This window comes from Cornus florida, unplaced genomic scaffold (assembly GCF_030987335.1).
Source record: "Cornus florida cultivar Cherokee Brave unplaced genomic scaffold, ASM3098733v1 CherokeeBrave_3.0.0_Hap2_Chr05, whole genome shotgun sequence".
NCBI classification, from domain to species: domain Eukaryota; kingdom Viridiplantae; phylum Streptophyta; class Magnoliopsida; order Cornales; family Cornaceae; genus Cornus; species Cornus florida.
The window spans coordinates 101,119,986-101,147,715 of NW_026775575.1; the positions used below are offsets into that span (position 1 = coordinate 101,119,986).

At 36.2% G+C, this 27,730-nt stretch overlaps 4 protein-coding genes across 6 annotated transcripts; all 4 read left to right on the forward strand.

The window, feature by feature from the left end:
- The first annotated feature begins 4,883 nt into the window (after positions 1–4,883).
- On the forward strand, positions 4,884–8,426 carry LOC132309860 (uncharacterized). Its single transcript, XM_059808121.1, has one exon. It carries the CDS (start codon positions 4,884–4,886, stop codon positions 8,424–8,426), a length of 3,543 nt encoding a protein of 1,180 aa, XP_059664104.1.
- A 2,722-nt stretch (positions 8,427–11,148) lies between these two features.
- On the forward strand, positions 11,149–14,109 carry LOC132310416 (zinc finger protein CONSTANS-LIKE 12-like). The gene is made up of 4 exons (XM_059808588.1): positions 11,149–11,843; positions 12,079–12,303; positions 12,679–13,025; positions 13,933–14,109. Exons 1-4 carry the CDS (start codon positions 11,268–11,270, stop codon positions 14,057–14,059), a joined length of 1,275 nt encoding a protein of 424 aa, XP_059664571.1. The 5' UTR covers positions 11,149–11,267; the 3' UTR covers positions 14,060–14,109.
- Positions 14,110–17,454: 3,345 nt separating this feature from the next.
- On the forward strand, positions 17,455–23,529 carry LOC132308019 (uncharacterized). Of its 3 annotated transcripts, none has more exons than XR_009482360.1 (4): positions 17,455–18,310; positions 19,143–19,676; positions 19,791–20,013; positions 22,968–23,529. XR_009482360.1 is itself a non-coding variant. In XM_059805961.1 (3 exons), exons 1-3 carry the CDS (start codon positions 17,543–17,545, stop codon positions 19,899–19,901), a joined length of 1,413 nt encoding a protein of 470 aa, XP_059661944.1. In that variant the 5' UTR covers positions 17,455–17,542; the 3' UTR covers positions 19,902–20,126. The 3 variants fall into 3 exon arrangements, 1 of the variants encoding a protein (XP_059661944.1); XR_009482361.1 differs by having other exon boundaries at positions 22,990–23,529; XM_059805961.1 differs by lacking the exon at positions 22,968–23,529 and having other exon boundaries at positions 19,791–20,126.
- A 72-nt stretch (positions 23,530–23,601) lies between these two features.
- Positions 23,602–26,736, forward strand: LOC132308018 (uncharacterized). Its single transcript, XM_059805959.1, has 3 exons — positions 23,602–25,180; positions 25,300–25,824; positions 26,180–26,736. Exons 1-3 carry the CDS (start codon positions 24,398–24,400, stop codon positions 26,288–26,290), a joined length of 1,419 nt encoding a protein of 472 aa, XP_059661942.1. The 5' UTR covers positions 23,602–24,397; the 3' UTR covers positions 26,291–26,736.
- The last annotated feature ends 994 nt before the right edge of the window (positions 26,737–27,730 follow it).

A 27,730-nucleotide genomic window follows, 5' to 3' on the forward strand; every position in this document is an offset into this window, starting at 1 on the left:
CTTGTTATCGGTGTGGCATGACAGGGCATTGGCAAAGTATATGTCGTACACCTAAGCATCTGGCTGAACTTTACCAAGCCTCAATGAAAGAAAAGGGAAAACAAAAGGAAATGAATTTCCTTAATCATGATAAGCCAGTTAACACCACAAATCTGGAAATGAATTTCATTAATCATGATGAGCCAGTTAACATCACAAATCTGGATGTTTCAGATTTTTTTGAGGACCATGATGAAAGGATAAACTTCCTAATCGGTGATGGAAATGTCCACACCAATTAATCTTATTTTCTTTTCATATTCTGTCTAATATGTTTGTATTTTCCTTGTATTAAAGTTTTTATCCTCTAGTTTGTATTAAAGTTTATTTTGTTATAAAAGTTTATTTTCTAATAAAAAAATTTGCATGAATAGGAATGGATCTGACTAGTTCAAATATAAATGGAGAAGACATATGTCTTGCAGATAGTGGAATAACACATACAATCCTTCGAGATCAAAAATATTTTTCCCACTTAATTCTGTCAGATGCCAGTGTCAGTACCATATCAGATCCCACTGACTTGATTGAAGGCTCTGGACGAGCAAACATCATTTTACCACATGGAACAAGATTACAAATCAATGATGCCTTATATTCTACAAGATCTCGGAGAAATCTATTGAGTTTTAAAGACTTGCGTCGTAATGGGTATCATATTGAGACTGCAAATGAAAGAAATGTGGAATATCTCTACGTTACTTCCATTACCTCAGGCAAGAAGCTAATATTAGAAAAACTCCCTATTTTCTCTTCTGGGTTATACTATACAACCATTAGAACAATTGAGTCAAATGTTGTGATTCATAAAAAAATCTTGTAACCCAAAACTTTTTATACTTTGGCATGATCGACTTGGTCATCCAGGGAGTACAATGATGCGTCGAATTATTGAAAATTCACATGGTCACCCATTAAAGGATCAAAAAATCATCTTACCAAATAATCATCTATGCACCGCCTGCTCACAAGGTAAGTTGATTATCAGGCCATCCCCTTCAAAAGTCATTATTGAGTCTCCTTCATTTTTACAACGAATTCATGGGAATATATGTGGGCCAATTCATCCACCCTCTGGACCATTTCGTTATTTTATGGTCTTAATTGATGCATCAACACGATGGTCACATGTTTGTCTTCTTTCTACTCGTAATGTTGCATTTGCTAGACTCTTTGCTCAAATTATCAAATCACAGGCACATTTTCCTGATTACCCAATTAAGACAATTCGTTTTGATAATGCCGCTGAATTTTCTTCTCAAGCTTTTGATGATTATTGTATGTCAGTTGGAATTAATGTTGAATATCCTGTTGTACACACTCATACTCAAAATGGTATGACTGAATCTTTTATTAAAAGACTTCAGCTAATTGGTCGTCATTTGCTTATGCGAACAAAATTACCTGTTTCTGTCTAGGGTCATGCCATATTACATGCTACATCATTAGTTCGTATACGACCAACTGTTTATCATAAGTACTCACCATTACAACTTGTTTTTGGTCAACAACTGAATATCTCCCACATACGAGTTTTTGGTTGTGCTGTATATGTTCCAATTGCACCACCCCAACGCACTAAAATGGGTCCTCAATGTAGACTTGGAATTTATGTTGGTTTTGATTCTCCATCTATTATTAGATATCTTGAACCCGTGACAGGTGATGTCTTTAAAGTACGATTTGCTGACTGTCATTTTGATGATACTGTTTTCCCACCATTAGGGGGAGAAAAGGCACAGCAGTAACGTGATCTTACTTGGAATGCCCTGGATTTGTCTCATTTTGATCCTCATACAAATCAATGTGAACGAGAAGTTCAAAGGATCATTCACTTGCAAAATGTTGCAAATCAATTACCTGATGCATTTACTGATGCAAAGAAAGTGATAAAATCACATATACCAGCTGCAAATGTGCCAGCACAAATTGCTGTCCCTGAGGGACCTTCTGTCAGTAATGCAGCAAATGCAACTAAAACACGCCTGAAACGTGGTAGACCAATCCGTGCAAAAGATATTGTTCCTCGTAAGAGGAAATCACAAAGAAAAGCTGGCACTCCTGAAGAGGCCACAAAAGAGCAATAGATATTATTGATCAATCTGAGATAATAGCTTTTGATAACGCAAAGGCTCTTGATGAGTCTCAGGTACCTAAAAATGATGAAATCATAAATATTGATGAGGCAAAAGCAATAAATGATGATATGGCCCTTGATGAGGCACATGCCCTTGATGAGGCAAATGTACCTGAAAATGATGAGATCTTATTAAATTATGAAACGAGATAGAATAGAAATGAAATTGTTGTCGACAACATATTCTCATATCTCGTTGCTCTTGATATTGAAAATGAGGATTCAGAACCTCAAAACGTCGAAGAATGTCGACAAAGAAATAATTGGCCAAAATGGAAAGAAACGATACAAGCAGAGCTAAATTCATTAGCTAAACGTGAAGTATTTGGACCAGTAGTCTAGACACCTGAGGGTGTTAATCCTGTTGGGTACAAATGGGTGTTTGTACGAAAGCGTAATGAGAAAAATGAAATCGTGAGAGACAAAGCCCCACTTGTAGCTCAAGGTTTCTCACAAAGACCTGGTATTGATTATGAGGAAACATACTCCCTTGTGATTGATGCAACTACTTTTAGATTCATAATACACTTGGCAGTCACAGAAATATTGCATATGCATCTAATGGACGCGGTTACAGCATATTTATATGGATCGCTAGATAGTGATATTTATATGAAAATCTCAGAAGGATTTAAAATGCCTGAAACAAAACCACGTAATATGCACTTAATAAAATTACAACGATCTTTATATGGATTGAAGCAATCTGGACGAATGTGGTATAATCGCCTTAGCGATTACTTACTCAAAGAAGGGTATGTGAACAGTCATATTTGTCTATACATTTTTATTAACAAATCAGAATCTGGTTTTGTTATTGTTGCAGTATATGTTGATGATCTGAGCCTTGTGGGAACATTAGACGAGATCGAAAAGACGGCCAATTATTTAAAGAAAGAATTTGAAATGAAAGATCTCGGAAAGACAAAATTCTGCCTTGGGCTGCAGGTTGAACATTTTTCGAACAGTATTCTCATCCATCAATCAACATATACAGAAAAGATTCTGAAACGTTTTCATATGGATAAAGCCTATCCATTGAGCTCCCCAATGGTTGTCCGATTACTTGACATCAAGAAAGATCCTTTTCGTCCTCGAGAAGATGATGAAGAACTCCTTGGTCCTGAAGTGCCCTGTCTCAGTGCGATTGGTGCTCTTTGTATCTTGCAAATTGCACAAGACCTGATATAATTTTTCCAGTCAATTTATTAGCACGGTACAGTTTTGCACCAACTCGCAGACATTGGAATGGAATCAAACACATACTGCAATATCTTCGTGGCACAACTGATATGGGCTTGTTTTATTCGAATGCACCAATTTCTCCATTAGTTGGATATGCAGATGCCGGCTATCTTTCTGATCCACATAAAGCTTATTCACAGACAGGATATGTGTTTACCTGTGGCGGCACTGCTATATCATGGCGATCAATGAAACAGACAATGATTGCAACTTCTTCAAATCATTCTGAGATACTCGCAATTCATGAGGCAAGCAGGGAATGCATTTGGTTGAGATCAATGATCCAACATATTCGAACAACATGTGGTCTCTCATCAATAAAAGATAGCCCAACAGTATTATATGAAGATAATGCGGCATGCATTGCACAGATGAAAGAAGGATATATTAAAAGTGACAGGACCAAACACATTTCACCAAAATTTTTTTATGCACATGAACTCCAGAAAAAGGATGATATTGATATTCAGAAGATACGTTCATGTGAAAATCTAGCAGATCTATTCACTAAAACGTTTCCAACTACAACCTTCAAGAAGTTGGTGCACAACATTGGAATGCGTCAACTAAAGAATCTTCAGGGTTGATCTAATGAGGGGGAACAATTGATCAAAGAGGTATTGACATGCTGTACTCTTTTTCCTTCGTCCAGGTTTTGTCCCACTGGATTTTCCTGGCAAGGTTTTAATGAGGCAGTTTTACTTTATGCAATACCATTTTCAGATACATAAGAATACTGTCCTCTTTGTCATTCGCTAGGGTTTTGTCCCATTGGGTTTTCCTTAGCAAGGTTTTAACGAGCCATATTCTTAATGTAATATTGTGGACCCCAAGGGGGAGTGTTATGTGTATATATATATATATAATGGAAGTGGGGCCCACAATATATGCATGTCATCCATGACGTCACCATGTATAGCTTACATGGGAAGATTTCATTTGTGGCTTCTTTGGAAAGCCAAGTGCAACACCTATATATATGGCATACATATGTACTGCGTGGGTGTGTGTTTGTGAATAAAAAGCATTCTACAATCTCTTTCTCTCTCTCTCTCTCTATATATATATATACACTTTCACATATATTTATTATAAATATTATTTAAATGAAAATTTGTAAAAAAAAGAAGTATATACCATTCTTCTTATTTTTTTTTTATTTTCTAATATCATCTTTATCAAATAAAAGAAAGAATTCTTCCCATTTTTCTCCGCGTCACTTTCTTTCTTACTATCCAGCACAGCGCAAAGAAAAACCGAACCGCATCGAAATGGGTCTTATTCTGGGCCTCCATGAGGACCTTCCTTTGGCCCATAAAGGCCTGAATTCGAAAAATAGATCATAAGTTCACACCAGGTCGGTGTGTGTATACCTGTTTGTGTGTGCGCGTATTTTTACCGCCAAACTGCATAATCCCCATCCTTGTAAACCCTAACTTGCCTTTCAAAACTTCGACAAATAATGAGAACTTCGATTCGATTCTATTCTATTCCTGGAAGCGACGACGAAGGCTTTGAAGAGGACATGGAAGCCCTAAGGAAGGCGTTCGTTCTTAGCGAGACCAACCCTAATGACATTCAATGGCCCTCAACCACGGCCACCACCGTTCTTGGCGGCGCCACCTCTGACTCTGACGACGACGACCTCGAGTTGGTCCGCAGAATACAGGAGCGGTTCTCAATTCCCGTCGACGAGGGTACGTCGCTCAATATGAATCCCCTGTGTTCGCTTCCACCGTTTGCCTCTGACGATGACGAAGACGATTTCGAGATTCTTGGTGCAATCAAGAAGCGGTTCGGTCATTATGATAATGATAGTCTGAAACACAGCACAGAGAGTTATTTACATAACACTGAGCAGGTTCATGCCACCACCATAGCCTCGGAGACGAGCCCTAGTGATAATTTGTCTGTAGATTACAGAACCAATATTGTTTTTGATGGAAGTCCAGATTGTGCGTATCCTTGTAACAGCACCCAGAATTTGGAATCATTCAATGAGGAGACCCAGCTTTCTGGTTTAATTGAATGTGAATGGCATGAAACCAGAGATTCTAGCTTCCCAAAATCTGCACAGTTGATGATTGATGCCATTAAGAAGAACAGGTCCTGTCAGAAATTTCTTAGAAGTAAGCTGATTCAGATGGAAGCAAGGATGGAAGAGAACAAAAAACTGAAGGACCGTGTTAAAGCCCTAAAAGACTTTCAGTTTGGTTGCAGAAGAAGAACTGGGCTAGCATTGTCCCAGAAAAAGGATGCTCGTGTGCAGTTAATTTCAGTGCCAAAGAAAAGAGCAAATGGAAAGGTTAATGAGAAGATGGTTCGTGCTTTATTATGTTATGGCCCTGCCGAGAATTCTCATGTTTCTAGTTATAGAATGGCATTGACAAATTTTCCACTCTCATTCAGTCAGAAGGAAAGAAAGTGGTCCAAGAAAGAAAAGGAAAATCTTGCAAAGGGAATAAAACAACAATTTCAAGAAGCTCTGCTTCAGAAATCAGTTGATCAATTCAGTGGTAGTGTTGGGGATTCTTCGGGAGTTTCGAATGATTTTGACAACATTATTGAATCCATCAAGGATCTTGATATCACCTCTGAGAATATTAGATTATTTCTACCCAAAGTTAACTGGGATCAATTGGCTTCCATGTACGTTCCAAGTCGCTCTGGAGCAGAATGTCGAGCAAGGTGGCTCAACTGTGAAGACCCCTTAATCAATCACCGTATGTGGACTAACACGGAGGATAAGAATCTTTTGCACATTGTCCAACAGAAGGGGATTCATAATTGGATTGATGTTGCAGTGTCACTGGGAACCAATAGGACACCATTTCAGTGTTTAGCACGATATCAAAGAAGTTTAAATGCTATGATACTGAAAAGGGAGTGGACTAAGGCCGAGGATGATAAACTTCGTGCTGCTGTAGAAACTTTTGGCGAGAGCAATTGGCAGCCAGTAGCTTCTACTTTGGAAGGAAGGACTGGTACCCAATGCTCTAATAGATGGAAAAAATGCCTTCACCCGACCAGGCAAAGGGTAGGGAGGTGGACTCCAGACGAGGACAAACGCCTAAAGGTGGCTGTAATGCTTTTTGGGCCCAAAACCTGGAACAAAATAGCTCAATATGTGCCTGGTCGGACTCAGGTGCAATGTAGAGAAAGATGGGCCAATTCCTTAGATCCTTCTTTAATTCTTGGTGAATGGACTGAGGAAGAGGATTCAAGGTTGGAAGCAGCAATTGCGGAGCATGGATATTGCTGGTCTAAAGTTGCTGCGTGTGTGGCTCCACGTACTGATAGTCAGTGCCGGAGGAGATGGAAAATGTTGTTTCCACATGAAGTGCCTTTGCTTCAAGCAGCTAAAAATATACAGAAAGTTGCTCTCATATCAAATTTTGTTGATCGGCAGTCTGAGCGACCTGCCTTGGGACCTAATGATTTCGTTCCACCAACTATGACAAATTCTATTCCTGAATCTGAAAATGCAAATCCTTCTGGGAAACAGAAGAGGAAATCGAGGAGGCGGATAGATTCTAAGGCAAAAGCCAATTCTTCTAGCAACAATCCTATGATCACATCAGATAGGCTTATAGGGGAAGCTGAAATTTGTTCTGAGGAAGTTTCAATGTTAATGAATTACAATGAGATTGAGATCTCTGGTGGGGATGATGCAATTTCAAAAAAGAAGAGAGTGAGAAGGTCATCATCATCTTGTCCAGATTCAACAGTAATGTCAACATTAACCAATAGTAAAGAGGTTGGGGCATCTGATAGGGATAGTGCTACAAAGAAGAAAAGAGCTCCTTCTGGGAGACGCAAGAGGAAATCAATACCGAGTCCTGAACCCAAGGAATTCGATACAGCTTCTGGCAACGATGCCATTTCAGAGAAGAGAACACTAGTAAACCCAATTTCAAATGAGAATAAGGGTAGTGGTCCAACAAAAGAACAGCCATTATCCTGTCCAGATTCGAACATATTAATGACCACCAATGGTGAAGAAGCTTGTGGATCTGCCAGGGTTGATGCTACGAAGAATAAAAAGGCTTCAAAATTACATCCTAGGAGGAATAAATGCATTGAACTACCCAAGGAAGTTCCAGGAATAACAAACTCTGATGAGGTTGAGACCTTTGGTGGAAATTTTGCCATTTCAAATAAGAGAGGAAGGGTAACTGAGGCAAACTTGACGATGAGTGAAGGTGCCGGTCCAACAGAATGTCATTCATTCTCGTGGCCAGATTCAACAATATTAATTATAGGCAATAGTGAAGAGGTTTTGCAATCTGGAGGGAATGATGATGCTACAAAGAATGAAACGCCTTCAAAACTGCAGCCAAGGAAGAATAAAACCATTGACATACAAGTGGAAGTCCCGGGGATGACCAACTCTGATGAGGTTGAAACCTTTTGCGGAAATGGTGCCACTTCTAAGAAAAAAGGAAGGGTAGCTAGGCCACATTCACACTCAAAGAAGAACGAAGGTACTAATCCAACAGAAGATCATTCATTATCTAGTTCAAATTCAACAATGTTAGTTATCCGCGGTGGTGTAGAGGGTGAGGCATTTAGTCGAGACGATGCTAGAAGAAATACCTGTACTCAACTACCTGAGAAAATTACAGAGATGGTCAATCTCAATGAGGTTGAGACCTTGGGTGGAGGTGAAACCATCTCAGAATGGAGGAAAAGGTTGATCAAGCCACATTTAAAGCAGGATAAATGTATTGATCAAGTTCAAGATCATTCATCATCTTGTCCAGATCCAACATTACATAGGATAGTAGGTAGTGATGATGCAAGAAAGAAAAAAACAGCTCCTAATCGACATTCGAGGAGTGTATACACTACACTTCTGCAGGAAATCTCAGAGACAAACGATTCTGTGGTGCTTGAGGCCTTAAGAGAAAATGTTGCTTTTCCGAAGAAGAACAGGGAAGCAGAGCAATATTTAGGGAAGAGTAAAGAGTTTGGGACATTGGGTAATTCATTAGTAATGTTATAGTTCAGCCATCTGAAATTTTTTTTGGGAGGAACATCTCTTGAAATGTATAGTTCAGTCAAGTCTTTCATTAGTAATTCATTACTTTCTTTGATTTTAAAATTCTGAATTATTTTAAGGATTAAAACCTTAAAGAATGATAATTTCTACTCTTCAATACAGTTTGATCGTCTTGACTTTAGCAGGAGGATAAAAATAATATTTGGTCCTATTTTATTGAGTTCTCCACAAACTCGATCTGTTATACTCAAATTCAAAATTGAAAACATATTTTGTTTTCAAATATTGAGTAATCAGATTATTTAACCTACCTACATCACAAACTCAATGATTCAAAGAATCTTTCTTAGAAATAAGGGTGGTGAAAAACCTAGATTTTGTTACAATCAATATGAAAGTCCAGAGTATGTATATACAACCAGAATTCAATGATACAATATTTATGGAGATATATATATATATATATATATATATATATATATATATTTCCTATCCAAAATATTTTGACCAAGCTAATTTTCACACATCAATCAGTCGAATGCAATGCGTAAGATTGAAACATATTTGTTCATATCACTTTGTGTAATATTCATGATTTAACAGAAAAACACGGACAATATTATTTTGTACTAAAATTGAAAATCATTATCTTTAAAAAAAACATCTTCAAACTGAACATATCAGATTATTTTTATAGCGCGTGCATATATATATATGTGCTATATATGAATATACACACTTGATATAAAAAAAAATCTGATTTGTTTGGTTTGAACAATATTTTTAAAAAAATAATGATTCTATATGTATATGCACATGCTATAAAAATAATTCGATATGTTTGGTTTGAACAATGCTTTTTTTTAGGGATAATGATTCTATATGTATATATATGTATATACACACGTGCTATTAAAATAATCCGATATGTTGGGTTTGAACAACCGTGAACAACCGTACAAAATAGTATTGTCAATGTTTTTCTTAAGATCCTTAAACCATGAAGCATATTCTCATAATAAGGTCTTAAGAATGCCAAGTCAGCAAATCTCAGCAACTTTAGTGGCCTCACTCACCACAAACTCAATTTGTTATACTCAAATTCAAAATTGAAAACATATTTTGTTTTCAAATATTGAGTAATCAGATTATTTAACCTACCTACATCACCAACTCAATGATTCAAATAATCTTTTCTTAGAAATAAGGGTGGTGAAAAACCTAGATTTTGCTACAATCAATATGAAAGTCCAGAGTATGTATATACAACCAGTATTCAGTGATACCATATTTACGGGGAGATATATATATATATATATATATATATTTCCTATCCAAAATATTTTGACCAAGCTAATTTTGACACATCATTCAATCAAATGCAATGAATAAAATTGTAACATATTTGTTCATATCACTTTGTCTGTAATATTCATAATTTAAAGATATTCAAAAAAACAAGAACAATACTATTTTGTACGAAAATTGAGAATCATTATTCCCAAAAAAAAAACATTGTTCAAACTAAACACAGATTATTTTTATAGCATAAGTGCTATATATGAATATAGACGTGATATAAAAATAATCCAATATGTTGGGCTTAAACAATATTTTTTTAGGGATAATGATTCTATATGTATATATGTATATATGCACATATTATAAAAATAATTCAATAAGTTCGGTTTGAACAATATTATTTTAAAAATAATGATTCTATATGTATATATGTATATACACACATGTGCTATAAAAATAATCCGATATGTTAGGTTTGAACAACCGTACAAAATAGTATTGTCAGTGTTTTTCTGAAGATCCTTAAATTACGAAGCATATTCTCATAATAAGGTCTTAATAATGCCAAATCAGCAGATCTCAACTTCGTCAGTAGCCTCACTCACCACAAAATCAAGAACTTTAATGGGAGAATACCACGTATCCCATATACGGAACTAGTACCTCCCCGTCTCTCTCCACGTTCCTCGGCGAACGCGACATTCCGGTCGTGACCAACATTTTAACTTATCGACCATGCTCTTCCACTTATTTACGGTTCCTGCCATCGCCTGAACAACACAGAGCGAGTCAAAGGGTGTGACCATACCAAATCTTCCAATCCTAAGCTATCCACATCAGCAACGACATCGATATCAACATCCATATGTTTCCACGTGGCACGGACCCAGTACGTCTAGAAATGTGCATAAATATTGAACAACCCCCACTCACCTCAACACCACCACCCCAACAGTGTAGCAAACCACTGAGGTTAGAAACAATTTAGACCTCAAACTGATTCATTCTCTCTCTCACATAAGTCCCAAAACAAGAAATAAAAATTCCAAATCTCACGAACCAACTTTGATCATTGCTTTATCAACAATGCCTTCTTTGTTTCTAGACGTTGGTTAACAACATTCCTTTGTTTGTTTTAGTATTTTCAATAGAAACCGTGGCGGGATTCGGTGGTGGTCTAATCGGTAAGTTTATCTTCATTCTCTCTTTTGGGGTCTGCTTCCAAAAACTGAATATCAGAAAATTATGCACAAACTTTGTCTGAAAACTGTTTTATGAAAATTTAATCACTGTGAAAACAGTTTTCTTTCTGAAAACTGTTTTCAAAAAACTAAACCAAACAGGCTCTTGGTATTTTCAGTCAGTTTGATATTCATTTGTGTTTCTGGTTGTTTTGAAATGATGTAGGTTGAGGTGAGTTTGAGGTTAGAGGATGTAGAAACAATAAAAGCCGAATTCCCGCCACGAGTTTCAAGTTAGTTATGTTAGTTAAGAAACAGTAGAAAATTTTAGTATTAGTTAGATTAGTGGAGGAAAGTATATATGGAGCCTCTGTGTGAGTATTGTGGAGTTGTGAGGGCTGTAGTGTATTGTAAATCGGACTCGGCTAGACTTTGCCTGCACTGCGATAGCTGTGTGCACTCTGCCAATTCTTTGTCTCGGAGGCATCCTCGATCGCTCATCTGTGACAAGTGCAATTCGCAGCCTGCAATAGTCCGGTGCATGGATGATAAAATGTCTCTGTGCCAGGGTTGTGACTGGAATGGAAATGGCTGCTCAGGGTCAGGGCATAGGCGTCAGACATTGAATTATTATACTGGATGTCCTCCCCTGGCTGAGTTCTCAAAGATTTGGTCTTCGGTTCTTGATGTGCCTTCTTCCGGTAGTTCTGGTGCCGGTTGGGGTCCTCTAAATGCCCTGCCCGTCAATGAGAGTGATAGTTTGGAGCCTAGAGGTGATAAGGGGCCAATTGGGTTGGTGGCAAGCAATTTTAGTCAGTTACAACCTTGTGCCCCTTGGATCGGTTCATCTGCTGTAATTCCAGCTGACCTGAAACAGATACCACCATGCAATAAAGATCAAGCATCTTTATTTCCTGAGGGATCAACCCTGTCAAAGGTGAATTCTCTTATTATTTGCTAGTTTTGTTATTGATATGGTAACATAAATGATCGGCTCATATTTGTTCGAATGATTTAACAGATTTTCATGGCCTATTTATTATAGATGGCAATGAATTCAGGCACTAGAAAGAGGCTTTTTCTGTAGAACATGCTCTCTCCCTTTTGAGTAAATTTTGTTGATATGATCTTTAAACTCTAAGCCCTGGCTTGGTATGCTTCATGCACAGCAGGGTTATTCCAATTTCAAGAATCTTGAACTCCATGAAGGTGACAATCTCTGTGAAGGTCTCGATATGGATGATGTTGCAGTGAACTTTGAGAGTGGTGATGAAATATTTGGCTCTTCAGAAGGTCATCCTGATATTCATTTTGACGATGGAGGAATGGATTGCCTATTAATGGAGAAAAACTTATCGGTAACTGAATCTAATGGACATATCGAAAATCCTTTAGAGGTTAGCTGCAAATTTTTGTATCTCATAGCTGCTTGATAAGTTTCTTTTTGGCTCCGAGACACCAATAGTTGTTCATTGCTTTCTTTCTTAGCATATAAACATTCAGTTGGTATAAAAAATATGGCTATTGACACAAATTCATATTGCATAAAGCCAATGCTTGATATATTGCACTAGCCCTCTAGATCTGACTGCCATAAGGGCATAATGACTACTGTTTCACATTCTATTCAAAACAACAACCAAAAAGTTTTGATACGCTCTAATTTGTCTATGGACATTTTTTTGGAATGCATAGAATATTCTCACCTCCTTAGTAATTACCACCTCCATGTGATTTCAGTATACTGACTGTGTTTTTTTTTTTTTTTCCAGGCATTATCATCAGGACGACAAGACTACATGGCTTTTCAATCATCGCGTATTGTGGAGACACCTAATGTGATGCAAACTATGAGTGACAATGCTAATTGTATGCTTATGAACCCCAACTGCAACAGATATCTTGGCCTAGGTTTTTCACCTAGACAAGTTCATTCGAGTGTATCACTTTCACTATCCAACATCACTGGTGAAAGCACTGCTGCTGATTATCAAGATTGTGGATTATCGCCAGTATTTCTGACGGGTGAATCACCTTGGGAGCCGAATCTGGAAGCTAGTAGCCCACAGGCAAGGGACAGAGCTAAAATGAGATACAATGAAAAAAAGAAAACACGCATGTATGTGTTCAACTCTTCACACATAGTATGAGGTCTATTTTCATTGGACTTACGAGGTGTTCTTTATGAATTTCTGACTTACCAGATTTCCTTTACCTTGTTTCTGAATTTTAGAGCATATGAAACTAAATTTTAAAACAAAAATGAGGGAGGAAGCCACTTCTAACCATTTTCTAAACATTTGCTTTGTTGTAATTTTTTCCAAGAAGCAGAAAGTGCCCTTAACATGTTTAGATGTTTAAAGCAACTTTTTACTTCTGTCCTCAGTGCACCAGTATTGTTAACCACAACAATCAACTTCTGATGAGATGTCATAGGATCCCAACAGATGCTATAGATTCTTGTTCTTGAAGTGATTAGGAAGCAAAAGGATGAAAGTTGGTGCTGGCCTCCCCTCCTTTGCAGTCCAAATTAGAGCATTCATCAGACGGGTTTCGAAGATATTAGTAACCACTGAATGTTTAATAGATTTCTTTCTTATTTCGATTTATCCTGTTTCATTCAACTTATCTTGTGTAGTAGTTTGTTTCTCCCAGAACACATTCAGATCTGCTGGGAACAAATTTCCTCCAGCCATATAATGGTTTTACCTCAATTACCCCAAAATTAAGAGAAAATAAGATAAAAGTAGAAATTGTGTGCAATTTCTCAAAGACTTCACAGGAATTTAGAAGTTCAAGGCAAATCAATAGCATGAATTTATTTTCTTAATCCCATTTTTGGATGTCATGTTCAAGTATTGATTTTCATCTTCAGTTAAGCTTGGCAATTTGTTTGATAAAGTTTAAGTTCATTTGATGTTCTTGCTTAAAGACATATTCTACTTCATCATGATCACAATGTTTCCAATTTATATTATTATGATTAATTTAGCTCCTAACAGATTTTCATTTTTTGTCTTCTGTAGATTTGGTAAACAAATAAGATATGCTTCCCGTAAAGCCAGAGCTGATACTAGAAAGCGCGTGAAAGGTAGATTTGTGAAGGCAGGTGAAGCATATGACTATGATCCTCTTACAACAAGGAACTTCTAAGTGAGATCACCACTTCTCAGTCCATTGCCTTACATTTCAAGGCCTTACTGGATAAGGTACTATTAAATGCTCACATAAAAATGTACATATATCATGCTCCGTGGACTCAAGCGTCTGATTTTAAGGCTTTGGAGTTATAGAAGCAGACATCTCTTGTTTATGGTCCTTTTATATCTAAATAAGGGATTAAGGGTATAGCACAAATACATAGATGAAAAAAGTGGAAAATAAAGGAAACCATTATAATGCTCCCAAAATTAGGTTGCATTTTCACTTAGCTTATTCAGCTATGCACACAGTTCTAAATGTTTATAGAAATACTTTTGTCTGTGTATTGTCATTAATCATGTTTGAATGAGTAAGTCTCTCAACATTCACATTTAGCAGATTTTTCCTTTAGAGTTTCTAGTAGCAAATAGATTCTGCATCTCGATTGTCTTCACTGGTCTAATCTTAATTTCTCTAATGATTTCAGAAATGGACTGTGCAACCCCAACTCAATCTTCATTCTTTCAAGAATGCTGGTTTTCCATTACCTCCCAACAATCTGCAAACCTATCATTTCATGTATTGCTTCCTTTAGTCTATGATACTATTGATCAACGGAAAGTTGTTCTTAAACCTGAAAAAATCTTACAGAAATTATATTTTGGTGCACTTCTTTTATCAAATAACTAACTATATTTCATCTCTGCAACGGCAGATTTCACTGCTGAGTGGCCCCTATGAAATTGAATTCTTGTTGCAGGAGCAACCCGGCCCAGCTTTGATAGAGTTTGTGTGACCTCATCCATCATTTTTCATACCAGTGTCCCTTATATCTTCAAGGTAATGGCACTTGGTCTTATTTATGTATAATTTATCCACTTTCTTTCTATGCCATTGTTACCTGTATTGCTAGCTGGCCTAGGGACCATCAAGTTGACGCCACAAACAAAAAAAAAAATTATGTCAAATGTGCCATATTTTCTTTCCGCGATACTGATCAATTCTCCTTCCTTGATGTAATCCCGCAATGTGATATTTGCAGTTGGGAGATAAACTTGGTGAAGGACCTTGCAGTGACTTTTGATTGCCTCCCTCTCAAAACTGACCCTCACGAGTCGCGAGCCTCGTATGGCTTTTTGCAACACCCCACATTCTTGCCATAAGGCACAGTACTGATTGCAAGTCAATTTTGGTTATTTAGGTGTTTAGATAGTTAGGCAGTTCCATTTCTATGTAATAATCAAACACAGCTGATTCTGCAGTTGTGATATTGAAGAAAACCACTCCATTCCACGAGTACTCTATATATAATAAAAGTCTGTTTGCATTTGCAATAGTTTCTGCATTTTCTCGTTACTTTCATTGACTGCATTGCTCAACATAGTTCTTTTTTTTATACATTAGCAATTTATGCCTCTAAAATGTTAGAAAGGAAGAAAGTTGTACCATCCTCTCTCTCTCTCTCTCTCTCACACACACACACACACACACACACACACACAAATGATTGATTCAAATGGACATCTTCTGATGGTGGAGTGCAGTGATACAAATATAGTCATAAATGTGCAAGTAGCTGCCACTTCTAATCTGTAATAAGACAATAATATTGAGTGTAATGTGTAAGTCATGATGTAATAATAATAATTGGTTCAATAGTAAGTAGCTGCCACTTCTAATCTTTCTCCAACTTCATTATTATTAACCATGTCTGTTCTAGTTAGTCAAAATTTTCATCTCAACTTTCCATTTCAAGAACATGAATGTGTTGTTATTGTTTCTTTTTAATATTCAACATTTTGCTTCATACAATATAATTGGTCTAATAATTATTTTATATAATTATTTTATTTTATTTTTATTTTTTAAAAATTCTTTTATCATATAATATACCGAATCCATTTTGCCCATCATGTTCAAATCTCAATTATTACATCATTATCTATTTTGCATTGGTCATTTTGAAGCTAATTAATATCACATCCTAAAACAAGAAAATAAATAAATGAGTAATTAGTCATTATCATTTACTCCTATATTTTCAAATTTTTATTTATTTTTTTTAAAGTTGATGGTTGTGAACTTGCCATGTAATCTTATTTGAAAAGATAGTAAAGAGACAAGTGTGTGTGACTACCACCGACTAGAAAAAAAAAAATTAATAATAATAAATAAATAAATAGTAAAGAAAAAGAGAAAAAAATTGTTACTATATAAATAGAAAGGATAAAACACGATTTTGTTACAAGAAAACTTTAAAAGTAAAGAAAAACGATATTGTCACTTCATTTTTGTATTCTTATATTTTTCTTTAATATTATTATTATTATATATATATATATATTTGAATAAAAGGGCAAGAAAATTGACATACCACTTTGTCTTGTGGAGATTTGAGTATTGGACTAAGTTAATATGTATATATATATATATATATATATATATATATATATATATATATATATTTATTGGACTTTCTAGTTGGGTAGAGTACCATAAATTATAACCATCAAAGATTGAGAAAGTAATATCAATAAAATAATAGTAAGTAGGGCGGAGCTCGTGTGTGGCGAAGCCCATTATAAAATATAGTAATTTTTATTTAATTTTTTTTTCTTTTCATAATTAGTACTCACACACATCTCTATTGAGACTTGAATCCCTAACCTTCCTTTGAGAAGTAAGAGGATGATACAGTTAGGCCACTAGCTCGTTTGTAATTTTTATTTTAATTTGTACATTTATAAGAAATTTTTTATATAATGCCTTTCCAAAATTTTAAATTTCTAAAATTGTTTTCTAAATTTTTCTTTTCTTTTTTTTTTTTTCCTCTTAATATTGATTTCCTTAAAAAAAAAATTAAATTGGTAATACTATATGGTGGACTTTTGATTAGCAACTATAGTATTTACTTTATTAAAAGATATGTGAGTCTAGGATAGAGTGAACAATAGATATTTATCTCTCTTTTCACTCATTTCAAAAAAGTGAAAAAGAATACTATGAGAATGCTTTATATGAACCAGTTATATAGGTCTAAAACTTTGAACAGTCAATAACTAAATAAAATGGTGCCAAAAAAAAATAATAATAATAATACTTAATAAAATAATTACAGTGTAAAAAATAATAATAATAAAATAAATCCTCGTACAAACATGTGAATATTAATTAAGAAAAAAATAAATAAAATAATTACATATTTATGATATTAACATTATATAATATGAAATGTGACCGTCGGTTTCATGTCGTAAGACTCGTAAGTCGTAACATGTACACCAAAAATTCTAACACGGTTTTTATTTATTTATTTTTTATTTATTTATTTTTTTTTAAATTTAAAAAATAATCAAATAATTTATTTATTTATATGTTTTTTCAAGTTCATATTTATGTCTTCTCTTCGGTTTTGAACAACCTTTGCCTTTCCTTGTACCCCACAGTGGGAACCTGTGTCTCTAAGCAAAGTCCAACCATCTGTGTCTCCCTAACATGTTCCTCTTCAAGATCGTAAGAAACCCATCTCGCATCAAAGATCTCAGCTTGCTTATTTCCACTCTCTTCATCTTCTACCTTCTCGTCCACCGCCACCACACCCCATCCAATCTCCTCATAGTCCCCACTACACAACCATCATCAACCACCACCACCACCACCACCACCACCACCGTCCGTCACCTCTTCTTTTCCATTGCTTCCTCTTCCAAATCCTTCCCCAACCGCATACCCTACCTCCGCCTCTGGTACAACCCCGACTCTACCCGCGCTGTCCTCTTCCTGGATCAACCCCCACCCGATTCCTCCCCATCCCTCTCCCTCCCTCCAATTCTCATCTCCGCCGACACTTCCAAGTTCCCCTACACCTTCCGCGGCGGCTCTCGGTCCGCGATTCGCATTGCTCGCATCGTTAAAGAAGCCGTCGATCGCAACGAGTCCGACGTTCGGTGGTTCGTATTCGGCGACGATGACACGGTGTTTTTCGTGGATAATTTGGTCAAAACACTGTCCAAGTACGATCATGACCATTGGTATTATGTGGGGAGTAATTCCGAGATTTACGAGCAGAACGAGAAGTACTCGTTCGATATGGCGTTTGGTGGTGGAGGGTTTGCCATAAGCCATTCGCTTGCTAAGGCTTTAGGTAGGGTTTTGGATTCGTGTCTGATGAGGTACCCACACTTGTATGGGAGCGATGCTAGGGTTTACTCTTGCTTGGCTGAGCTCGGAGTGGGTTTGTCGCATGAACCCGGGTTTCATCAGGTAAAATTATCAATTCCTCTGTTTTTTCTGTTCATGAATCTGTCGATCATCTTTGCCTTAATTGTCAATTATTCCATTTTGTAATCCAAGGCAATGTTTAATTTGTTTTAAGTATAAAATCATGCAATGAATGTCTAATTGTCATTATTGTCTTAGTTGAAGGAAATTACCTTCTGTGAATTGAATATTAATGGAAATTTTCCTTTATTGGTTTAAATTTGAGCATGTCATGTTGTGGCTAAGAGTGGACTTCATTGATTTGATTGTTATATAATAGCTGAGACTGAGAGTTGGTGGCATAGTTGTGATTCCAGCTTGGTCTGCGATTAGTGCCTAAAATGGAATGGTGAAACTGTTACTTATTTATTTTTTTTCTATGGGATTTGCTATTACGGGTTGCCTCTGAAGAGGTTTTATTATTGGCTGCTTATTCAATCATCTATGAGTTTTGTTGTTTGAAATAATTTTGAATACTTAGCTCAAAGACATGTGAATAGGATGTAAATATTAAGTGCAACTTGTGTGTATATATAGCTCTTTATAACTTGTAATGTATTCTGTTTTACATTTTCACTCTGAAACATTTAAAATCTGAGAACTAAGAGTTGGAGCTTGGAAATTTTAGTCAATTAACTTCATCGATTTGATAAACTTATCTCCTTTCCTTTTCCTTATACCATGATTATATTGGCCTATTCTACTGGTTAAAATGCTCATTGAATCTAGCACTTAGTTTAATGAAGCCACATCCATAATTTTCTTATTTTCCGAGCTCTTTGGATAAGTTCTAGTGCTTTATTTATTTATTTAAATTATATTTTACTATTGTCAGATTGATATTCGGGGAGATCTGTTTGGAATGCTTTTAGCACATCCCTTATCACCTTTGGTGTCTCTTCATCATTTGGATGCTGTGGAGCCAATATTTCCTAACATGACTAGGACTCGAGCTATGGGACATCTTTTTAAAGCTGTAAATGCGGATCCTGCTCAGATTTTGCAGCAAACTGTCTGCTATGACCACTCCAAGTCATTGACTGTTTCAGTTGCATGGGGTTATGCTGTTCAGTTGTTTGAAGGCAGTCGTCTTCTTCCAGATCTCCTATCGTGGCAGAGAACTTTTAGGCCATGGAAGAGAGGTAAGGATGTTTTTTCAAGCCACTATATGTTCAAGATGAGAGAGTACCCCAGAGATTCATGTGAAAGACCTGTAGTTTTCTTTCTTGAGAGTGTTATTTCTGATACGAACGGGCTCTGGACCAACTATAGAAGGCATATTGTGGGAAATTGCTCAGGCATCAAGGGAATACAGAATTTGGAACAGATCAGAGTGTTCTCATGGAAGACATATTTTGATATTGAACAGGTACTACTTGCCTGGTTTGGATATGCTTGTTTTAGAAAATTTGAGTTAGTCTTTGTTTTGTATTTTTTTCTTACTATTGTCAGTTGAATGCTGTTGTATTTTTATCCATTTCAGCTTAAGGCTCCTCGTCGTCAGTGTTGTGACATTTCACCATCTTTCAGTAAATCAATGGTTATTGATATCAGACAATGTGGAGTTGATGAGCTGATTTCGATGCGTAAATAAAATTATCTTTGGGACGACTTTTGTTCAAGCAAATATCCAATTTTACGAGAACTTGGGAGACTGTATCACAGCTTGTTCTCTTGAAGATAAATTCCCTACTGTAAATCATAAGGTAATTTTGTATAAAATGATATTACTCGTTCCTTTTTATTTTAAAATGTGCTTGCATATTTTAAATTCAAGATGCTTACACTCATAGTGTATAAGATTTATTTATTTGGTCTATTATGTTGCCTTCTATGAAATTGTTATCAATTTTATCATTATGATTGAATGTACAATGTTCTGAGAGGGTTTTTTCCATTACTAATGGTAAATATCATTAGTAGTTCAGTTAGTTGTCATGCTGCAAAATGAAATAGTTAGAATTAAAGACTTGTATCAAAGTTGCAATTGAAAATTTCTGTAGTACTTTGCCAAATTTTATAATTTGGATGTGAAAATTGATTAGGAAAATAAGATTACTTGAAAAAAATGAAAGAGAGCAGGAGATTAAGGGTATTTTTGATAAAAAGAGACTTCCCTTTACTGGTAAATTGTTCAAAGTAATGTGAAAGCTTTACAGACAATATGATGGTTAGTATCCGAGTTGGTTTCTGCATAGTTTTGAACAAGTTAGCATATTCAAGAATTTCAAAAGTCTTTTCACAATGCTCATGTATGCTAACATAATCTAGGATATCATAGCAGATTGGTTTTCCATGTATTTTCAAGCGTTACCGCTCCTCGGTTTCGATGATCACCCCCTCAGTTTTAATAATTGAACCTAGTTAAAAAAGAGGCATACTATTACAAAACGGAGTTTCTATAAGATAAGAGGTATAGTACTACAAAACAAAGTTTCATGAATAATATTTAGCCATTTTGCTCTATACAGGGTCACATCATTCCTCTCATCCTTGCAGATTTTCTTTTCTGGTTTACCCCAAATTCACAAATCCATTTCGTCGGCCTTTTTTTTTTTTTTTTTTCCTGAATGGGGTGTTTTTATAAAAATATACAAAACAGCACAATTACATTAGGAGACAAATCTCCAAAGCCTAAAAAAAGGAAATAAATTCCAATTTCAGCAAACAACATATCTCAGAATGAAAAATTACCAACCAAATACAATCAATAAGTCTGCTAAACTAATATTGAGATGTGTGATAACATCCCAAATAATAGCTCGCACTGCATGTGAGCTCTGTTCTTGTATCCCTGTATGAAGCATAGCATTTCTACTGGACCATATCTTCCATAGAATAACTGGAAAAATGCCATTCAAAATCTTAGATTTGAGAGACTTTGTCATAGTGTTTTGCAAAAACCAGTCCACAATGTGATTGAGACTTAAAAACTGAGGAACCTGCAGCTGCAACAAATCAAAAACCCCTCTCCAAATCTCAACAGCAAAACCACAATGATAGAACAAATGTTCATTAGAATCATCCCCAGCATAGCAATTATGGCAAATAGAAGTAACTGGCAACCTTTTCTTTCATTTAGTGAGGTGAAAGAAAAGAAATATGTTTTCTTGCACTTTTTTAGTTTGAATGAAAATTTTGTAAGAAGTTGTACAAAGATGTTTAATGGTTTGGATAACATAAGAGTTGCAACAAAAGATTATTGTTTGCATAAACATTCCTTATTATATTAAACAGAAAATGGATTTGTATCAAATCAAATATATATTTTTGATCTTTTTAAAAATACAAGTAATGTGAAAATCTAAATAATTATTGGGGCAAATTACACTTGCCTCCCTTAAGGTTTTTCAAAATAATAGGGACCTTCCATCTTGTTTGCAAAATAATACTGATTGACGTCCGTCCTATGCAGTTAAGAATTTGAGTGAAGTTACCATTTTGCTCGTGAATTAAAGACAGAACCAGCCTTTTTATGAAATTCAACACACTTGTTTTGACACTACTGGCAATCAAATCCTATGGAACAAATGTTAAACCTGTTAATGTGAGCCCAAAACCTCATAAGTTTAAAGGAACCCCTCCTTTTTCTTGCATTTGTTGTTGCTGTTGCCGCAACTCCATCCAATGATGTCGCTTTTGTTGGCTTATTTATTTATTTATTTAGTTTTTGAAACCTGCAATATGATATTTTTTGTTTGGTGACCTAATGATGTACATTTTCCAAGCCATAAGATAATGGTCTGCATTTTCTTTTTCTTTTTCTTTTTTCCTAGTTCAATGGTCTGCAATTTCAGTGCACTTCTCCATCAATCTCCCATGTAAAACAGTAAAAAAAGATAAACTTATCAAAAAAAAAAAAAAATGAAAAAAAAAAGAAAGAGTAAAAAAAGATAGCTTCTGTCACCAATCTGTAAATTTAAATTGGCCTTATGAAATTGTTGTTTATGGCATGAGTTACTTGTTCTATAGCAAAATTACTGTTGCAGTTCTGAATGTGTCCATGTACCTAGTAAATAGTCCTTTCGCCATTCATTAACCATTTTTTATTTGTAGGAACAAAAAATTTCTAACTTTTTCACTGCTTCAATTGGTTGTACACTATATGAACTAAAGTTCTCCTATAGGAGGGGAGTTAGCTGCAGACATGATTGCAGAGTGCTGAATTGAGTTATCAATAGCACCTCAGTGTCTTACTCGTTTTTCCATAGTCGGTCTCAAGATGGAAAAAGAATAGTATTCAGTTGACTCTGAACAGAATGTGTCAGACCATAAGAACATGAATCTTGACAAAATGCAATCAAATGCTAGGTTTTTCAAAATCAACATGTATTTAAACTGAGATGTAATGAGAAGTGGGTAAGGTAGCTAGGAAATAGATTTAATACCATGGTTTTTATTGTTTAGGAACTCATCAGGTGACCTTACAGGTACAACTTTCCATAGCTTCTCTCTCTCTCTCTCTCTCTCTGTATCTATCTACCTCTATCTACCTCTATCTATGTCTCTTTTTTAAATTATTACTTTTAATTTGTTTTCCCATTGGAGCTGGTTGAATAATTAGGACAAGGCATGTTGAGTTATTATTACCTATGTATCTTTGATTGGGGAAATCCTTTCATTTTTTATATTCTTTTATAATTTAATGGCCTTCTTGTAGGGTCATTTCACTTTGGGTGCAGGCTGCCTTCATTTTTCAGGATGGGTTAAATAGTTTCTTCCTTCAACCATAAGGCGGACTTGACTAGCTTGAAGACGGCTAAAGATCATGAGGATGAAATATTACATATATGTAATTGATTTAAACTTTTGGGTCCTGAACGGAAAGGAACCTGTTCTACCAGCTATTGGTTTTTGGTCGGAAGGGGAATTAGGTTGTTCTTTTATATTTATAGCCTAGTAGGTTGATCATGCATTTGAGGAATTTGAAGGATAGAGAGACTTGAAGGGACCGTCAATCCCACATCACAGGGGGCAAACAACTACTAATGCAGCAACTATAAAAGATTTCTTATGGGATGCCAAATATATCATTGGAGGCATTCATTTTCTCTACAAAATTAAAATTTGGTAGCATTTCTCCCACTGCGAGAGTTTATTGAAGTGTAATTTATCTTAAACCCTAGAATTCCATATTGCAGAATGCTGTATTCTGTCCCCTGCTGGTTCTTACTTGTTATTTATGTATATGGATTTTCAAAATGTTGCTTTTATTTCTCCAACCCTTGGTTTTGAATCATCATTTTAGATTAGAATCATATGAGAAATTTTGAGCAAATAGCTTCTGTTTCAGCTCTGCGAAGGCCGAGCTAGGCCGGTTTTCTTTTATGAGAACTTCTGTTTATCTGGAGAAGTGGCTTACCCTTCTTCCTCCAGGTTTTGGGCCCTTTTAATTTCTAAACAGCAGAATTGGTTACTGTGAGTCTCGGTGGACTTGATGGATTGAATTGCAGGTTGCATACGCTTGATTGCTTCATCAAAATATGAAGAAGGGAAGACTATAAATACAATTATTTTCAATTAATATTTGTTTACGCTTTTCAAATTTTATTTTTCCTATTAATTTCTTTAATTTAGGTGAAAGATATGTGAGTTAGAAGCATGTTCCTTGTCTTATGGATTCTAACCTGAACCCCTGCACATGGGAAAGCTACGTGCACTTTCCTCTTTTCGTGATAGTGTGTCCGGTGTTGCCGTCTCCCTTTTAGACTTATTCTACTTTATGCATTGACCACACCGCCTCTCTCTCTCTGTATGTATGTATATATATATATTTATAATGTATGTATACGTGTCTATTTCTCTTGATGCAGTCTAAGTCAATCAAAGTGGTTGACCTGATGTCTCACCCCCTCTCAACTGAACCCATCACATGGACGATTCTCATTGCTGGGATCATGGACTTGGAACTAACGTAAAGACATCAAATTCTTCTTTAAATTTGCTTACGCCGCGGATTGCGGTCCAAACGATGGCTATAAACTTCAATGCCTATCTATCACCTACCTATATTTAGAACTTTTCACAACCTGAGAATCTCATCATCTGTTTAAACCTCCCTCTAAACCGCTCTCACCGATCTCCCTTAAAATGTTGTTTTCTCATTCATCTTCCAAAACACTAACCTCCTCTTCTCGTTCTCGTTCCTTAAATCTTATTCTACTCTCATTCTCTATCTTCTCTATAATTTACCTCCTTGTCTCCATTGTCCTTGTTCCCACCTCCAAGTTCGTGAACACAAACCTTCTGCAAGACCTGTCCACGCCAACCTCTCTCGAGCATGTCGTGTTCGGTATTGCATCGAACAAAAGGTCATGGCCCAAGAGGAAGGAATTTGTTCGGTTCTGGTGGAAGCCCCAGCAAATGCGAGGATGCGTCTTCCTCGAGAGCATGCCACCCAATGCAGCTTCATATAATGATTCTGATTCCCTTCCTCCGGTATGTATATCCGAGGAGACTAACAACTTCCGGTACACGTACCGGGGTGGTCTCAGATCGGCAATTAGAGTGGCTCGGGTTGTTTTGGAGACGGTTGCCCTCAACCATACCAATGTGAGGTGGTTTGTATTTGGAGATGATGATACCGTCTTTTTTCCGGAGAATTTGTTAAAGACGCTTTCGAAGTATGATCACAACCTCTGGCACTATATTGGGACCAACTCGGAGTATTACCTACAAAACAAGTTCTTCTCATTTGATATGGCTTTTGGGGGAGCTGGTTTCGCCATAAGCTATCCCCTAGCAAGAGTCCTGGCAAACGTTTTCGATTCGTGTTTGGAAAGGTACCCACATCTCTATGGAAGTGATGCAAGGATCCACTCCTGTGTGGCAGAGCTCGGCATAGGATTGACACGGGAGCCCGGTTTCCATCAGGTACCAATTACCCACTAATTAAATACGGACACATAATGATTCAACTTGTGTATGAATTTTTTGTTTGTTTGATCTGTTGGGAGATTGAATTTAGCAGCTCTGTTTTGCTTGCTGGGCAGATGGATATTCATGGAGATATGTTTGGTTTATTGGCTGCCCATCCCATGGCACCATTGGTGTCCATCCATCACTTGGATGTCACGGACCCCATTTTCCCAAACATGACGACCACCAAGGCTTTAGAGCATCTGTTTGAAGCTTCAAAAGTTGATCCTCACAGGCTGTTGCAGCAAACAGTCTGCTACGACAGATGGTTTTCCTGGACCGCGTCGGTGTCGTGGGGCTATGCGGTTCAGGTGTTCGACAAGCATGTGCGCTTGCCGGACGTTCTTACACCACAGGAAACGTTCAAGCCGTGGCGCAATGGCCGTCCAATGTTTAGTTTCAACACAAAGGAACAACACCCAGACCCATGTCGAAGGCCTGTCGTTTACTTCCTTGATAGGGTGTCTTCTGGTAGCAATGGTATAAAGAGCAGTTACAGGAGAATGGTCCCTGACAATTGCACCATTGACATGATTTCACCACGGAAAATTAAAAAGGTTGAAGTCTTCTCACAGAAGATGGACCTTAACATCAAACAGGTATTTGATTTTTACCACTTACGACAAACATTCATTTTGTTTTGCAAATGGGATTTGATGGTAAAAGAAAAAGACAAAGAAAATTAAAGGTTTTGGAATGAAATCATATTTCTATCTTTTGAAACAGTCAGATACTACAAACTTGTCTTGTCTTTAGAAAGTTTCATGTGATAGTAGTATATGTATATATTCCTTGAAATTCCACAAAAGCAACCGTGTTTTGTAAGTCACTAATTCAAAATAATAAAAATCCCTTTATAAAATTCATCTCTTAAGAAATACTAAAGTTAGGAGCATTAGTGTTGTGGTGTCCCTAGTAAAGTTGTATCTTAGTCCATGTTTTTTTGGTACTCAGTTGCAGGCACCGAGACGGCATTGTTGTGATATATTGCCTACTACAGTTGGGAATGAGATGGAGATCACCATTAGAGAGTGCAAAGATGATGAATTAATCCACATGAATTGATACTAGTGTGTATGCCATATACTATGGCTATGATATATCGGAGGTTCCTTCACAACCGTCTGATTCAACTAACACGCGCACGATCAACTAGATGGGCATACTTGCATGTACTTTGTTACAATGCCATTTCCAGACCAGATGTAGTTCTGCATCTGATGGTCACAAACCCAAGCCTAATCTGTTTGCAATGGGTATGAAATTTTCAATCACTGGTTGGTAAAGTGAAGACGCCAATTTGGAATTGACCTATTCGATGTTTGCTTGAACACAGATTAGTTAGGTGAGAGAGAAGGTAAATTCAGAAATTGAGACATTCTCATTGCTTGTCAACTTCAAATAAGCTTATGGATACTAGATTATTGTTTATTTTTACCACGTAAAGGAAGTTGTAGATAATTACCTGACGGAATTTCAGATCAAATTCCACTTTTATATTTTACTTTTCATTTTAAACTTTTCTTTTATTGTATGTATGAAGAAATGTACTCAATTAATGGATTTCCCTCTAATAGGGAATCAATGAAAGAGTTGGTCACACTACTTTTCAGTTTTCAAAGAACTGAAAACAGGAAGAGTGCACAAAAATCTCTTCTTTATACATAAGAGTTTTAGATCTTTATTTACCATTTCATGGAGTCAATGCCATGATGTTTCGAAAACATCATTTGGTAACCATTTGTCTAAACTATGTACTACTCTTGTGCGAGAAAATATTGATTGAATGAGCCAAGCATAGCAGGTTGTTGGTATATCCACCCAACCAACATGCTTCATTCATTGAAAGTCCCACTTACACAAAATAACTTGGCAACCTATAACAGTCATATACACCTCAAATCCATCTCCAGAGTCATTGGGAGGAGCACTCATTTCGCAAAAGGACATGTAATTCACTAAAGGAGCACTTCAAAATCTTTCAATATAAATTGCCACAACCAATCTTCTCAAGTAACAAACAGTAATTTAAGCATATTAACACTAAAAATCATGTCATGCGGCTGCCAAAAAAACAGGAGTTTGATTAAAATGTTTAATGCTACAGGGAAAAAGAAACGAATAGGTCTTTTATCCATGGGTTTTCATATAAATTCTTCAATATGCAGCAACAACGCCCCAGACAATAAATAAAATGATGATCGGACAGGCCAAACACAACAGTGAGCGTGATGGGCATTTGTTGAAATCAGGAAAGTAAGAAAAGTGAGAATTCCACTGACTTAGGCATGAAACAGAACCAATGAACCACTCCTGTTGTTTCACGCAGAAGTTTAAGCAGATAATTAACAGGAAGAAAAAAATGAAATAGTCATTCTTATAATAATATAAAGTAATTTTATGCATTCAATGGAACTGCCTCATTCCAAATGCTGCAGAAAATAGAACAAAGTTCAAATGTTTCACGGAAGGAAATTGAACAACTTTCACCAGTGGCATCCAGAT